The sequence below is a fragment of the Excalfactoria chinensis genome, chromosome 2, assembly GCF_039878825.1.
Source record: "Excalfactoria chinensis isolate bCotChi1 chromosome 2, bCotChi1.hap2, whole genome shotgun sequence".
Taxonomy (NCBI): Eukaryota; Metazoa; Chordata; class Aves; order Galliformes; family Phasianidae; genus Excalfactoria; species Excalfactoria chinensis.
In genome coordinates, this window is record NC_092826.1 from 40,977,888 (window position 1) to 40,994,395 (window position 16,508).

The 16,508-nt window shown below is 47.3% G+C and overlaps 1 protein-coding gene across 1 annotated transcript in view; it reads left to right on the forward strand.

Annotated features, from left to right (window-relative positions):
* The first annotated feature begins 596 nt into the window (after nt 1–596).
* GAREM1 (GRB2 associated regulator of MAPK1 subtype 1) overlaps nt 597–16,508 on the forward strand; it is a 97,734-nt gene continuing 81,822 nt past the window's right edge. The window contains exon 1 of the mRNA XM_072329808.1: nt 597–1,026. Within this exon, the coding sequence (XP_072185909.1) occupies nt 906–1,026 (121 nt within the window). The 5' untranslated portion in view covers nt 597–905. The remainder of the gene's footprint in view (nt 1,027–16,508) is intronic.

The following is a 16,508-nucleotide window of genomic DNA, read 5'->3' on the forward strand; positions in this document are numbered from 1 at the left end:
ACACTCCTTGAACTCTGGCAGCTCGGTGCCATGACCCTGGGGAGCCTGTTCCAGTGCCTGACCACTCTCTGGTGAAGAACCTTTTCCTAATGCCCAGTTTGACTTTGTGGGGATCACATAAGACTTTGTAGCATCACAGAATCATTAACATTGGAATAGACCGCTAATATCAGCTAGACCAGCTGTCATCCCCACCGTGCCCACTAACCACGGCCCTCAGCGTCACATCCACACAGTCTTGATCTATAACTAGATTATTAACAGTTGATATATAACTAGGTTATTATTATTTACGCAGCATGAATTTCACTACGCTAACCGGGCGCACTGCTAGCTCTAAGCATAAACGCACACGCAGAGACTGTCGGTCCGGTGTCAGCTCCGTGCCTGACGCGAGCCCCGAACCCGCGTCCTCAGCGCCCGACGACTCCGTGCTGCAGCTCCAGGTGCCCACCTGCAGCCCGCGGCGGCCGCCCCTCCCCTGCAGGTCGGGCGAGCGGTCGGAGGGTGGAGTGAGAGGGCCGGGCCGGGCGGCGGCGCGCCCCGCCGGGAGGGCAGCCCGGCACTTTCCTTTTCGGAGCGGGGAGGAGCGGCAGCTGCGCAGGCGTTGCTCGCACCCTGTTGATTAGTCAGTGCTGGGATGGCGCTTCCTGGGCCAGGCGCGGCGGCGGGCGGCCCCAGCCGATGCCGGGGGGCGGCGGGAGCAGCGTCGGCCGCTCGGCGGGCCTCCCCCTTTGCCTAGCCCGGCATGTCCCGCGGCCGTAGCCGGCCCTGAGCGCGGCGAGCTGCCTTCCCCGCTTCCCTCCCTTCCGCCGCCGTCCTGCCGGGTGGGAGCGACCCCGCCGGCGCTGCCCGCCCGGTACCCTCCCCTTCGCGCCGCTGCCCTGTTCGGGCCAGACGGGAAGATGGACCCCGGCTCCTCGCTGGGCTTCAGCCTGAAGGACGTGAAGTGGAGCGCGGTGGCCGTCCCCCTGGACCTGCTCGTCAGCACCTACCGCCTCCCGCAGATCGCCCGGCTGGACAGCGGTGCGTGGGGCGGGCGGCGGGGCCGCGCGGAGGTCGGGCCGCTCTCATCCGCGCCGGGGGCGGCCGCGGGGCCCCGGGGCTTCGGTATCGGCAGCGCCGCGGCTGAGAGAAAAGTGACGGGGTGCGGGGGCTGCTCGCTGCCAGCCCAAGTTAGAGAGGCGCGAGGTGCGAGAGGAGAGCCGGTGCGGTGGCGCGATGCTGCAGCAGGGCCGAGGGAGGGGGAATGCCGCACGGCTGAGCCGGGCGCGTCTCCTGTCACCGCTTGTTAGGAAAGCGGCGGAGCTGTGAGAACCAGGGGTGACGTGAGGAGCCTGCACGGCTCCCTGACAACTTCTTACAGCTGTTCCCTTGGGCGCCCACCTGCGCGAGTCGGTGTGCGTGTGCCTCCCGCCTAGGGGATAAGGAGCAAGCCTGGGTGGCGGCGGTGCCCGCTGAGGAGGCAGCGCTCAGTGGATGGGCAACGCAGGGGCTTCTCCGGAGGCTCGCACTGCTGCTTCGCGATAGCGTTGCACCGTGGCTCCGTGACACCGTCCTGCTTTCCCATCCCTGAAGGAATGCAGAGGGTAACGCAGAATTAAACGTGTCTGGGCTCTGTGCTTTGTTAGCGTATGAAGTGGCCTTGTGGTTGCTCGATGGAACTGAGCGGAGCTCACACGAAGTTTTCTGCTGCTTTGAAAAGTGAAGAAGGAGCGTGGGCACTGCGTGCTGCAGCTCCCCGTGTGCTAAGCAGGACCGGGGCTGGGTTATTGCTTAACTGCAGTTCCCATAACCCTGCAGCAATCTCAGCCAGTGCTTTTTGACTTTGTCCCTTGGTTGTGAGGCACGCTTCCCAGCCTTAGCCCAGAGCTACCGTACGGGAGCAGGCTGGAGAAGGCTGCTCTACCATTTTAACTGCAGCTGGCTGTTCTTCGTGCTGCCAAACCGATGTTGTCCTGCGATAGTGGCAAAGCTGCTGTGTGAAGGAGTTCCTCCTGTGGTAGTACCTTCTGTCCCTGAAGCAGCCAAGATGGCCTCCAGTCACTGCACTTACGGCTATCAATTCACTCGCGATTCCTGGCAGTGGTTCAGGCTCTAACAGGGCACATGTATTGATGACTTACTGATTTCCTTCTCCGTGTGTCAGGCTCCTTCTCAGCCTCTCTGCTGCCTCATGAATCGCTCCCTCTGGAGGGAGCTGGGAGTTCTCTGTAGATGTTGGGAGGTGAGCGATCTTTTCCCCTCCACCCCTTTTTTTTGTATGTTTCTGGGGGCGTCTTGTGCCAGACTTGGTGAGAAGGATGTCCCAGAGACAGAAGTGCTGCTGGTTTTGTGCAAGGGCTGCTCGTCACCCGTGTGCACTTGAAGCACATCACTATGTAGGTGGATGTGGGCAGTCGTGCTCTCCGTGAGACCGTGTCCTGGAGTGCCCAGACAGAGGCAGCTGCCGGGAGCAGACAAATGCTCTCAGGCCTGCTTTCCCTCCTCGTACAGATGCACCTTTTAACTTAAGGGACTGCAGATGGCAGACAGATCAATATTTTATAAAGAACTCAGACGCTGTGGTCTCAGTGGTACGAAGAGGATGCTTTTCCTGTCTTCAAGAGAAGCTTGTCTTGCAACAAGAGGAAGCAGGCATGAATCAGTGCATGGTGTCCGAGCTGGGAACATACAGTGTGTTGGCAGGTGACTGGAGCAACTCCTGTCCTGGGAGCTCACCCTATGTGTGCCTGTCTTCATCCTGCAAAGCTGCCAAGTAGAGCTCTGTCAGAATTTCTTGCTGTGGTAGTGAAGGAAGTGCAAGGTCTGTTCCAAGTGTGTGTAATCCTATGCTACAGGCAGGTAGGCGTAGAGTTCTCATCTCCACACTGCTGAAGGTACAGCTTGCAGGTATTCACCAGCATATCAGAGCAGCAGTGGCGTGGAAATGGCCTGTTCTGTTCCTGAAGAGCTGAGCTCCTGTTGGGGCGGTGGGAGCTGAGTGCACTGCACGTGGTGATTGATACCTGTCTTTAGGCACCTTCTGGCTTTGATAGGACAAGGGGAGACAGTTTTGAACTGAAAGAGAAAAGAGTTACATTAGATGTTAGGAGGAAATTCTGTACTCAGAGGGGTGAAGACACTGGCACTGGATATCCAGAGAAACTGCATGTGCCCCATCCTTGGAGTTATTCAGGCCAGACTGGATAGGGTCCTGGGCAGCCTGAGCTAGTGGGGAGCAGACCTGCCCTTGGCAGGAGGGTTGGAACAGTATGATCTTTGAGGTCCCTTCCAAACCAAGGCGTTCAGTGATCCGGTGTCTTCCTGGCTGGCTGCTCTGTCCTAGCAGCTGATTATTTTTCAGGTTGTCTGTCTGATCATCATGAGGTGCTGGGATGGAGTTCATTTCTTGTGTAGGACCATGAGGTACGAGGGAACTGAAATGCTGTATGTATATTTTCTTCACAAGAAAACGGCCTTTCTGCATTGTTTCTGTATTTTATTTTTTTTTAATGGAGTGTAGTGCAGTGTGGGTAATGCTCTTAGGTTACACACACACACACAACATCCCAAGTTTTTCCACTGTTGCCTCACCTTCATGCCTTGCAGTTGGAAGGGGGAGAAGGGCTGTGGTGAATGTGGTTTCATGCTTGGAGTTAAGATGTGCGTCTCCTGGAAGAGTGCCCTTAAGTAGTTCGGTTTGATTTCTTGACAGGATGAAGTTATGAAATATTGATGTGCACTAAATTTCATCCTCTGCAAGAAGGAAGGATTTTTCTGGATGTCGTGGGATAATAAAAGAGGGATGGAAGGAAGAAGTCTCTTGCTGCGTCGAGGTGCAGGTGGCAGCAGTTAGGCAGCAGTGCCTACCTTACCTATCCTTAAATGATAACTCTGTCAGTGTCTGGTTCTCAGGTGAAATTCCAGGGCTGTTTAGTTGGGTTCCAGTTATCCTCTTGGATGCCAAGTTAAGTTTTTGAGATGGACGTTATGAAGATGGCCAATGCCTGCGTGTTTGCTTTAGTCAGCTTTGTGCTTTAGTGTTTTTCTGGTGAATGTTGTTAAGATTGACTGAACAAGTAGAACAAATGGTGTTAGGCTCCTGAGAGGAATGTTTTTCCAGCACATATATATTACAGCCTAAATGTTTCCAGAGGGCAACTCAAATACAAAGCTTCCGAAAGAGTACTTAGCACTGGGAACCCACAGAGGAAGGGGCTCATGTCTCAGCCTGGCTGTGGCCTTATGGCTAGAGGTGTGCATAGTTGGACTTAGAGCACACAGGTGGATGACTGTTTTCTTCTATTGTGATGCTGAAGTGATGCTGAGTGTGATTATTTCTACGCTTTGCTTTCCTGGTGATTATTTTTCTAGGAGGCTAAAAAGGGAAGTGCTATCAAGGTTAGGATCTGGAAAATGTTTTGCGTAGAGCTGACCTTCAGGCTGAGCGTTCCTATGTAAGCTCACTCTTGCACTTGGTAGGGCTGCCTTTCACCCTGCTGCTACTGCTTTGCAGCCAGGAAGCAGGCTGCCAGCAGAGAGCTGCGACCCACAGATGATTGGCTGCAAAGAGCTCACAGAAATCCAGGCCTCGTGTATGAAGACTGAAGTTCCTGGGATTCAGAGGGCATGTGATCCTCTGGTACAACTTCATTATTATTATTTATTTTTTTCCACAAGGAACGAACACATTTGTACATGCTCTAATAACGTGTTAGGGAAACACGGAGTGATCAGATGTGGCACTTGGCTGGGCTGGGGAAGCCCTCAGCTGGTGGAGGAGTGAGTCCCTGCTGTGTGCTATGAAAAAACAAGCCGTTAAGACTTAGAAGGAAGTTCTTTCCTGTAAATGTGTGGTCGCTTTAAGGTGAAATGACAGGAATTGTGGCCAGAAAGAAGGAAAAAACCTACGTAATAGGCAGGAATCTATTTATAAAAGCGATTCCTTAGTCCTGACAGAACTCTTGTGGAGAGCAGCACTGGGGTGTATAGCGAGTTTGTGCTGCTACCGCGCCTGGGGACAAAGAGATTTTATTTATTGTAAGTATTCAGGTTCCCTTTTTCTCTCCCCTTTTTACAGCCTTTCCCTATGATGCCCTTCTGCTCCAGCACTCTCAGTGGCCTGTTGTTTCCTGCAGCACGTTACTGTGGGGCTTATTCCGGTTCTAAATAAGTTGAAACAGAGCACCCTTGCAGCTTATCAAAGAAGATCGTACTGAAGAGAACATCTTGGCCGTGTACATAATGACAATTTCATCTTGCGTCAGTCCACAAATGCGGGTTGTCTGTGCAGCCAGACAATGCTTGGAAACTACAAAGAATCTTATTCTTTTTATTCTGGGTGCTGCTGCCCTTGCTTTGATTGTCCTGAATGACCTCTTTCTCTCAAGAAGCTGCTGCGGAGCACATCGGTAGCCTGCTGTTGGTGTGAGGGGGTGCGAATCACATGGGGGTGGGATGTGGCTTTCAAGTAGACCAGAAAAGGCACTTTAGATGTGCTGAGGCTTTGAGCAGATGCTGTGATCTGACCTCCCACTCATGGCCTGGCTGGCTGCTGTGTGCTGTGTTGGTAGGTGACAGTTGTTGTACTCTGTGCATAGACTGCCCTTGTATGTTATGTTCTGCCCCTGTAGTAAAATATCATAATCATCTCCTTGCTTTCTCTTGTTTCCTCCTTTGCCTTATGACCTGCTGTATTTCCACCAAGACAATAACGTGAAGGTACAGTTGACAGGTTGCTGCTAACCACTAGTACTGGTTGTTTTTTGTTGTTCTTTTTCCCTGTTGGCAGAGATGTGTTCCAGGGACGTTTTAGTGAAAAAGCTTTTAATTCATTTAAAATCTGCAGCTAACAAACGGTGTCTGTCAAGATTACAGCGCCCTGCTAGAGATGGAGTCCAGTAGCTTGGCAACACCTGCTCCCAGGAGTACCACTGGCTTCAAATGAGGCAAACTGCAGTTCAGCAGCATACCTGCTTTACCCCTAAAATCCATTCCTTTTCATTTTTTTTAGCTACTTTCCCATTTGGCAGTGGTTTTGTGTGTAGTGTGTGTGTTCTGTGACCTGTGTGCTGTTTGCACTGTACTGGACCATGGTAGTGCTGCTATAGGGCAGCTAAGATTCAGGTAATTACCATCTCCTTATTTACGGTGCACTTAATAAATATTCAGATTTCTTGCTACCGTACATGATGTACAGCTTCTAGATCGTGATTCCTGCTTCCAGATTTCTGGCTCTGTTAGGCAAACCATCTATGTATGCATCAGAGCCAACTTCTGGTGATGAAGCACCGTTTGTCTTTTCGTAACTGGAATTCAAGTGCTGTGACTTTAAATCCAGGGACAGATTTGGAGGGGTTACTTAGTGTCTTGGCTTCGTAAGCTTCAGTTACATATAGCTTTTAGATATGGCACAGGGCGTAGATAAAACCAAAAGAATTAAGGTGTCCTAAACAGTCAGTAAAACTCTTGATCTTAGAACAGATGAGGTGCCGTGAATCACGTGCTCTTGTTGCAAGATGTGGTATTGAGGAATGGTACATGTGTAGGAAAGAAGGGCTTTTGTTTCCTAAGCTTTGTCTGTAGGTGCTGTTCTGGGACTAGGTGTTCCTGCTGCACTGACTGCACAGGTTGGTGCTCCCTGTAACAGCGACCCAGGGAAGCGTGCCAGGAAAGCAGTGCAGGAGGTGTTGGACAATGTGTTGTGATGCCTCAGGATCCTGTGCACGTTGTGAGCAGTGTGTTTCCATCATTCCTTCAGTGGTTTGTCAGCAGTGCAGGGCATGGGTGTTGCTGCGTTTCCTCTTGGCATTAGGAGTAACTAGTTGGCTGGATTAGGGAAGCTTAAGTTCCTCCCCTATAGGAAAATATGCATCATCTTGGTGTGCATTGCGTATGACTCAAAGAACAACCTGCCTAAAACTCAGTGAGCCAATATTTCGAGTCCGAAATTTGTGCTCTGAGTGGTTCTCTCCTTTGGAATGAATTCCATGTAGCGTTTGCGGCCTGCTTTCTTCACGCCATTTGTGGGATGAAAAGCTCATGGAGCTCTCTTCACTGTGCCTTCATCTGAGGCACATCTACTGATCTGAACAACTGACACCGTAATTTAAAGTCATAGCTCAATTTTATGTTTCTCTGTGAGCACACTGAGAGCGCATCTTTGCTGAGGACAGGGCCTGCCTTGGGGTCGTCGTGTTGGTGTACACATCAGCATAAAATTCCTAATGCTGTGGCCTTGCCAGTGTACTAGCTGAGGCCTAGCAGCAGCCAGAGGAACTGCCCTGCCCCAGTGCTTGGTTTGTGTGAAGGAGGAACAAGAAGGCCCAGACTAGATCTGTCGAGTGGAGAGTGATGATTCTGAGCCTTGTGAAATGCAGGCAGTCCCTGGATTGAGCTGTGGCACAGGTTTGCACTGAGCCCTGGGAGCTGCTGGGGTTGTGGGTTTGGGAGGTCTCAGCAAGGGAACCCGTGATGACTTGACTGTGGGAAAAGCAGCAAGCCTCATTGTGGCAGGTGAGATGGTGCACAAATTGCTATCAGGAGTTTTGGTGTAGCCAGGGGTGAGCAAAGACCTGTAGGTTTCTGCTCTCCAGGCTTTTTAGTGTGGAAAAATGTGTGTATTGATGCCTCTTCTGGCATTGTCTCCCTGTTTTCTTCCCCTGCTCCCAAACTGGCACAGGCTACCCAGGGAATCTGTGGATGCTCCATCTGTGGAAGTGATCAAGTCCAGGTTGGATTGGCTCCGGGCAGCCCGTGACTGTGGGAGGTGTCCCTGCCCAGGGCAGGGGTTTGGGTGACTTTTGGTGGAGTATGAGAATGAAAAGCCTCTCTTACAGGGCCGTATGCTTCACACTCTGATCTGCTGTGTGTCTTTGTGAACATGACAAAAGTCCCCTGTGTTCCGGGTGAGGGGATAACTTGCAAGGCAGCAGTTTTAACAGATGTGACCTGGATCTGTGGTGTGAGCAGCAGTGGCCCATGTGTGGTGCTGTGTGAGGGCACGTTGTGTAAGGCTGTGGTTCCACTCTGTGTCCTAGGGCAGCTGGGGCAAATGAAGGACATAACTATTTGGAGAGCCTAAGGAGCAACAGCCTTAACCTGTTTATTCACAAGCTGTTTTCTGCACTACTGGTACGGGAAATAAATGATTACTTCTGCAGGATAGCGTAGGGAATTGTTGTGAGACCTTGAGAATCCCAAGAAGATAAAATAACATATTTTCTCACACTTGTTTTTGTTTCTTTTCTTGGGTTTTAGGTTGCTGTTTGAGCAGTGCATAATAGGTGCCTCTCAGGGATAGGATATTTAAAGGATCATCAGCCAGAGTCAGCAGGTGAGAGAGTTGCCTGCTATCTTCCAGGCAAGTTCTGTTAACCGCAAGGAGTGACCCGTAACTTTGTAATAGTTCTCGTGCTCAAGGGCATTTCAAGAACATATTCTCAACTCTGTTGCAGATGGAGAGTGAATAACTCCTCTGGATCATAAGGACAGTAAATTAAACTATTCATGTTGTGGGTTACTGTGGTCTTTGGACAGGTGTTTGTGGATGTGCTGTATTATTGCATGCTGCTGGCCTTTTTACAGGATGATTTCTCCAGAACTCACTAGGAAGAGACTGAAGAAGGGATCAGCCTCTGTGACCTGGAGAATCTCTTGCAGTATGAATTTGCCTTTTAAAAATGTTTGCTTTAAAACTTTATTGCCTCTTTCCTGAAAAGAGTGGGACTGCACGTCCAAGATTGAACTGTGAGTACAAGTGGAGAAAGGTAGCTGTGTATATCTTAGCCAGTCACTTCCAAGCTGTTCCTGCTGACTTTTTTTTGGGAGTCTTTGGCCTTTGCTTGGCTGCTGAGCCTGCTGTTGTGCTGTTGTAAGGTAAAACACCCAGGACTGCCTAGCAATAGCAGATGGTGCTATCTCCAGGTTTTCTTTTATCCTCCCTTGTTTTGAAATAGTACAGTCCTCCCTTTTGCTTCTTCCAGTATTTCTGTCCTGTTGCTCCCAGACAAATCATTCTTCTTTATGCTCTCAGTGAAAAGAACCTCTGGCTCTGAGGAAACTGGGGATGGGAATCAAGAACTTGTTTCTTGAACCAGGCAGCATGTGGTCTTTGACAGTATGTGTACCAGAAGTGATATCTGAATTTGCTACCAAAGGTGAGGAAGCAGGCGGGAACAGCCACGTTGGACATTTCTAGTCACAGAAATCCAACCTGCAGCTAGTTGCTGTGGAATGGAAGCAGGTGTTTTGGACCCTGATGCAGAGAGGAGGCATGTGTCCATGCAGTTAGCATGGGATATCTCTCATCCTGTGCTCTTTTTCATATGTCGACCTGCTGTTTGGTTTAGCTTCGTTGTCGTGGGTTTTGCTGTCAGGAGTCAGGCATGGTTTGGTAGGTTTTTTTCTCTAATGCTTCTTATTCTTAACTGGCACTGGATTCTTACAGTGGGTGAGTGGAGCTGCTGTATACTTGTAGTAGTCCTGGCCCACATGTTATGGGCTGTGACTAGCTGGGAGGAGAGTTCAGGGTGTGTAAACCAATTTCTCTCTTTGCTGGGTGATTAGTTACTAGGACATTAGATTATTCCTTCTTCTATCTTAACAGTCCTGTTCAGGCTTCTATTTAGGAGAAGGTCCAGATGCCCCTTCTCCTCCCTGAAGGAAGCTATAAAAATGTGTACTGGCTAATTTATGCGATCATGTCTAAGATGTTTGTCATTTTGTTATGGCCAGGCTTTTTTCCCTACCCTAGTCTCCAGATGTGAATCTGCATTATATTCATAGTAGAAGGCCATAGAAAGCATCAGAGTGCACATGAATCAGGGAGATATTAGGGTTTTATATGAATATACAAAACGTGACTGGTTGCATCTGTATGTTATTGCAATCACTGAACCCAGGATGTGGCTGGAGATGAGTAGCGAAGCTGCTATACCATTACAACTGAATGTAGGGCAGTCCAGAGATCAGATCATCCCTGTTGTGCTCTTTATGGGTTGTATTGTCAAATATCATTTGTGTTCCTGTCAATATAGAACAAAATATCTTGAGACTGAATAGCCTGTGGGCAAAGATAAATTATTCCTCAAGGGGAAAGCGAAGCATGATGGGTTTTCCTTCGCTGTTGTTTCTGTCTGCTGCTCACCGAAAGTAGCTTTCCCTCTTTGCAGGAGGTGCTTTCTTCTTTTTGTGCATTCCTAAGATGATAAAAGCTGTTATCAAAGGGACATTGCTCTCTTATCCCTTATGTTTGCTTGTGTGTTGTTTTTTTTTAAAACAAAGCTGTTCTTTTTGTACCTTTCAGTTTGTACTGAGTTCTCTGAAACAATGAGAATTAATTGCATCCAGGATTAGGATTGTTCTTGGTCAGGAAGGTACGAGGTGCAGCCCTGCTTGCATTTCTCATGTTGATATTCCTATATTGCTCAGATACTCTTACTGTACAGAACGTAACCAAATCGAGTACGTGCCTAATTACCCTTGAACACCTCCAATTTCTGTGTATGTATGTGGTCAGCCTGTGTTTGAAGAGGCATTACCCTGTCATTAGTGGCACTCGAAACATACAAGGTGGTGCAGGAGGGGTGGCAATGCTGGAGCTGCCATCCGGAGAGCAGCCCCCCAGCACCAATTAGTGCGCATCAATTAGCGCCTGCACTGCATCTGACAGCGTGGGGACCTGGGCCAGGCAGCTCGGAGAGCAGCCAGCGGGCATCCCGGCCGCAGAGCAGAGCTGAACTTCTGCTTGCTCCCAGCTGTTTTTATTACATCCCTACCCTGCTGCAGAAATCGCAGGCAAATTAAAGTGCAATGATGAGCTCTTGCAAAGCCAAAGAAAACTATCCTTGAGGAGCTCCTGCATTTTTGGCTACTTTATTTTTAATTGGGAGTTTATCCAAGATGCCCTAAGTTCAGACAGGGATCACTGCCATGCAGCACAAAGGAGCATAGTGTCTCTTTAGGACTTGGGATGTATAATGAGAAGGCTGAGCATGCTTGCTTGGCTACTGTTTAAAAAAAAAAAAATCATCTAATTATAAATCATTGACAGTAGGCAGCTCCCCAGCTCTCATGCTGTGCCCAGGGAAAGTCTGAATGAATAGGCTACTTTTCTGTCTGCCAGGGCGATCTAGAATCACGTTCTGGATCTCACAGCCATGGGGTTGGCAGGGTCAAAGGTTCTTTTGTGGGCATCCTGAATCCAGGGAGCACCAGCCAGACCTCCCTGACCAGACTCCGACCGATGCACCTGGGAAGGGGAGCTCCTTAGAGCAGCTCAAATTTGGCTTGTCAATTAGAGTAACCATTTTGTTGCTGTGCTTGGAAATAAACAGACCAGTGGAAGCAGGCAGTGCAATGCTAACTGCTGACCTCCCACCTTTGAAGTATTAAGCTTGTCCAGCCAGGCAGCTGATGTTAAACAGGCTCTTGAAAGTGTATCCTCTGGTGGCCTTCACAATATTTACAGATGGTTCTGAGAAGGAGCTTTCTAGCATGAGGAATGCTTGCCTCTGGTGAGGGAAAGCCTCACCTCTCTTAATGAGGTATTTAGAGGAGCTGATTTGGATGGCAGCACGCTGCTCAGAAATCCCATTAATGCCATGGGTTTGGTTGGTGGTTTTTTTTGGTCAGGTAGATCTGTCATTCCCTTTATCACTACCAATCAGTTATTGGTCTTAATTTCTGGACTTGGTGCTCTGATTGTGAAGGACAAATAAATGATTTAACCCCTATCTTTTTCCTAGTCTTTGGCAACGAGAATTCAAAATGGAGAACAAGCTGAATCTACACATAAATCCCTGTCTCTCTACAGTAGCATTAAAGTAGGTTGGAACCTTTGTTGCCTGCAATGAGAAGTTATTAAGCTTTCTCATTCACAGTGGTTCTGATCTGTAATAATTCTGAGTGTCCTTGATATGAGATTCCCCACTCTTATTCTTTGAGATTCAGATCTGTGTTCTTAGGTAACTTCAGAATGGATGTATTCTCCATGAGAATCTCATTATTTTTTTTAACTAATTGGATGATTCTCTGATCAAACCTTCCCCTCCCTTTAAGTCTAAGGTACCATGATAAAAGAAAAATGATAATAGGCACTTTCACATCTTGTAGGGTACTGGAGTAGAATTCTTGGGTCTTTCTGCAGTGGTTTGTAAGTAACTGGGGTAATGGACTGTCTTGTCGAATCAATCTTACAGCTAAATCTATGAAGTGGATGAATCTGTAGTTATGTCTGATAATGTTTGGTGTTAATAAGAGTAATTACAACAGTGACAGAAAATCACTGTGTTTTGGAACGCGAATGTTAAGATACTGTTGTACTGTTGTTGTTTTTTCCCCCGTGTGGGAGTGGAGAGCAGGCAGTGGTGAAAGATGCTCTTTGACTCGCTTGGCTTGAGTTCATGAAAAGTAAGGTTTCTCGTTCTGGGTTGTTTGTTCTGAAGGCAAGCAAGCAAGACTCAGTGAAATCTGAGTTGTTAGCCATATTCCATTTTTCCCCACCAACTTTCATATTGAAGATGCATCAAGATGCCAAAATCACTGGAGTCAGTGGAGCAGTTCCCCATTGAAGGCAGTGACACCAGTGTTCCATTCAGCACCGGTGTAAAATCTTTGTGCTCTTCCTCCCCACAGTGGGTTGAACAGGTTTTCCGAGACTTGCTGAGATGATGTCTGTGCATTGGCAGCTAGAGAAAAGCCTGTATTGGAACAAACTGGATTTTTCAGTGAGTTAATCTGTCCCATAGCCTTATAACAAGATTATGGTTTATGCTGATTTGTTGCAACAGTACTGGCATATCCAGTTGTTCCAATAGCAAAATCTTAATCCTAAAGAAATAAATCTGTCTTCTTCCTGGCAAATGTAGAAAGAAAAGGGGGATGAGAGTTGTTTCTCTCTTGCTGGGTATTAGCGGATGGTAGCTTGAGTTCAGCATCAGATGTATTGAAGCAATTTGATTGTATCTGGCTTTTGCAGAAGGGTTGGAAATTGCAGAAGCAAGGGCTTGTCTACTTTCTCTTGATTGTGAAATATTTAATGGTCTCCCAAAGCAGTGTTTGTTCACTGTGCTGTGAGGCCGAAGGATTGCGGAGATAAACAAAGCGCTGTAAGTAGTGATTTTAGTCTGTGGGTAAGGCTGTCATTGCCCCTCGTTTGAAGATGTGGTCAGTGAAACAACATGGAAGTCCTGCTGTTCAGTCACCACTGAAAGCTGTTCCAGCGTGGTCAGCTGTAGTCAGCAACAGTTGTTTCATCTGAGGAAGACTTCTTTCAGTAGCTGGTAAGGACTGTGCTGTGGAAAGGCAGGGCTGGTAGACCCAGTGTCATGGGCTGGGCTGATCCCATTGCCCATGGCCTCTTGAGACCAACAGGATGAATCTTAGAAAAACGTGTGCTGTCTCTCAAGCTATTAATTTTACTTGATTTCCCCTGCTTCTTTTGTTATTTTTTGTCTTAATTTTGGCAAAGGAGTGAATTTGGTTTAAAATCAAAACCTTTTTACTATCTGGGATGTCTTTCATCTGCTGGAAGATGTGGAGTCTATTCAGTTGATGGCGCTTCAAATCAATATTACTTTGTATTTCTTTCCAAAAAGGAGTGTTGGGGAATTTCACTCATGCCAAATACTGACTGACCCGGGTAATAGGAACCAGCACCAATGATTGTGCTGCTGGAGTGAAACAGGCAGAAACATTGAAAACCACTCAGCAGATGGAGAAGTAAAGCTAAAAAGTCAGATGGGTTATTAGTAGTCTCAGATAACTGTGATTTTTGTTCCCAATTGTTGTGTCACTATTCATAAGGTTGTGTAGCTGTGGACAGAGTTTCCTACTTCCGTCTGCTGTGCTCAGATGCAGATGAGACCACTGTCAGGCTTTCAGAATGAATCGGCTCACTTTAAATTAAAAATTTAGTATACTGTTCTGTATAGCTCAGAGATGATTAAAAGTTAATGCCTCCCTTCCCCCCTCCCCCCCCCCCCACCTCCCCAACGTTGCTCCCAGAGATTGCAATATTTACCCTTCTAAGTCACTGGCTGTCTGCATTTGGGTTTTGTGTGATCCACCCCCGTGAAAGTTGTTTTGCTTTTCTTTAAGAAATGCATCTGATCAGCTAGATAATTCCTACCCTTTTTCTATGTCTGTATGGAACAACATAGTGAGACTGATAACGTGGGGAGACCTTCAAGGAAGGGCTTTTTGTTTGTTTTCATGGCAGTAGCAGCAGTATTTTCTACAATTCGGTGCTCTTTTTACTTCTCCTCCATTGCACGCTTTGTGCAACAGTAACTCTTCCATGCATCTGTTCAGTCCTAGTGACCAAAAAAAAACACCCCAATTTTCAATAGGGATACTTCACATAACATACCAAATTACTTATGAGGTTTTCTGTCATTCATTTGTTAAGAAAAATTACAGCAATCTGATTTTTTTCTTTTAATTTTTTTTTATACTAAATCTCATTGCAGCTTCACAATGGAAAATCTGGATATTGTTCTCATCCCGTTGAACTTCTTTCTGACCTACATTTAGACCAGGGCAAGTTTCATTTTTGCTGAAGCAATAGCACTAGCAGGCTGAGCAGCTCATTCAGATTTGACTCAGTAACCAAACGCACCACCAAAGGTTAAGCAAGCAAATGACCCTAGCAACACTTAGTCTTTGACATTTGCTGAGATACATCTCTATAGGTGTGTACCCAACAGATACTCTGGAGCATGATGCAGCATGCAGGGGGGGTGGAAGAAAAGCTTTAATTTGTTCCCTTACCCTCCTTTATAGTTCATTTGGAAGTTACTTGTCGTGAGAAGGACTTTGGTGGTGGGTGTATGTTCTGATATTTAAAAATAAAAAATAAAGTTCATACTCAGAGTTAACATGAAGTCTGTGTTTTATTTCCTGAAATGGAAATTCCAAACCCAGTGTTAAAAGAGAAGAAAGCTTCAAGGGTGGGAGAAGAGGCAGCTGTTCTGTTAAGGTAATGCAACTGTGAGTTGGAGATGAAAGACCAGATGCTGCAAGCATTGGGGCAGATTGTGGGGCAGGTGGATCAGTCCTATACGCTGGTGCGGCTTCAGTCTGTCTGAAACAGCATGACTGTGAAATTATTTTAGGTGAAGCTACACTTCTAGAGGAAGAAATTTGCTCATTTGTTCCTTTCCTGGCCTGGATGATGACCGTCTTTGGATGGTTGTGTGCAACTGCACTGCAGGTATTTGATTAACAAGTAGAATGTTATAAGCTCATTTTTGAGTTGTCATGTACTCACTTCCTTTGCTTCTTCTCCGCTGTGAGTATTAAAACCAGGGAACATTGTTTAGGAGTGCAGTTTTGTGTGCTAAGTGAAATAATTCATACTGCTCTTAATTTAAACTCCAATTTAAATAGATGCTAAGCCTTAGAGGTACTAGAAAATGGACTACCTGGAGGTTCAGTAGCTCATTGTAGCTCATTGTCATCTCAAAGGCAAAAGTATTCACCCTGTTCTTAATACCTGCTGATACCTCAGAGGCTGCCTTGGGAAGGCTGCAGTTACCTGTGGTGCTCACAGATCCTCTTTGCCAAGCAAGCCAAAGGCTGTGTGCATAGTGCCTAAGTTAATGGAAGTGCTGGGGACACTTGGATGTTTCTGACCTGCCCATGTCTCTTCAGGTGTGCTGTCTCATCAGTGCTGGGCCCTCTTCTCCCCATCTTTATAAGGGAAACCCTGAGCCTGTGTTACAAGAAAAGCTTCAGCTTATACCTGCTGTGAATCTTCCAGCAAGCTAAAAAGAAGTAGTTTACCTTGGGATACTACCCCTGTAGGAACAGTGTGACTAGCAAATATTTGTGGAGACACAAGATGGCCTTCTCAAAAAACAACTCGCACTGTTTGACTGGTGTGCAGCGTTGTAGATTCTTTCTTTTAACATGGAAAAGCTGTGTTGGCATTTATTTGTGTTAGCAGTGTGACCTCTCTCTGACCTGAAATGTCCCTCCGCACAGAGCCCGAAGGCCATAATACATAGTACTGCCTCTTTTGGTTTTTTTTAACAATGGATTCTAATTTCATTCCATCCTGGCTGGAGCTGTGCTTACTGTAGGATGATGTTGAGGTGTATCTCAATGCATGACTTGCTTGGTCCTCAGCCAGGAGAAGAGTCCCTGCTGCTTGACCTGTGCAGTAGATACCACGTAAGTAAGGAAGGCTCCTCAGTGCTATGATATCATGTTAAATAAATAAGAACTTCTCTTCTCTGTTTTTTCTCATCACTCTGCTTTCTGTTTGCTTCTGGTCATTGCAAAGCAAACCATGTCTGCTAGTCTTCCCTTGTAACACCAGCTACGTGCTGACAGGTCTTCCTGCTCCTTCCACAGAGCTCACCTGCACGAGCAGCTGTCTCTGCTGCTCCTTGAATTAACCCTTCAGTTTTAGAAAGCGTTAGTACAAGCTTGAGTGGGAGGAAAGTTGGAGTTACTCATTTCTGTGGGGCTTTTGTAGTTAACTGGCTGAGCGCCCACTGAAGGGATTTCTCCTGTTGCTG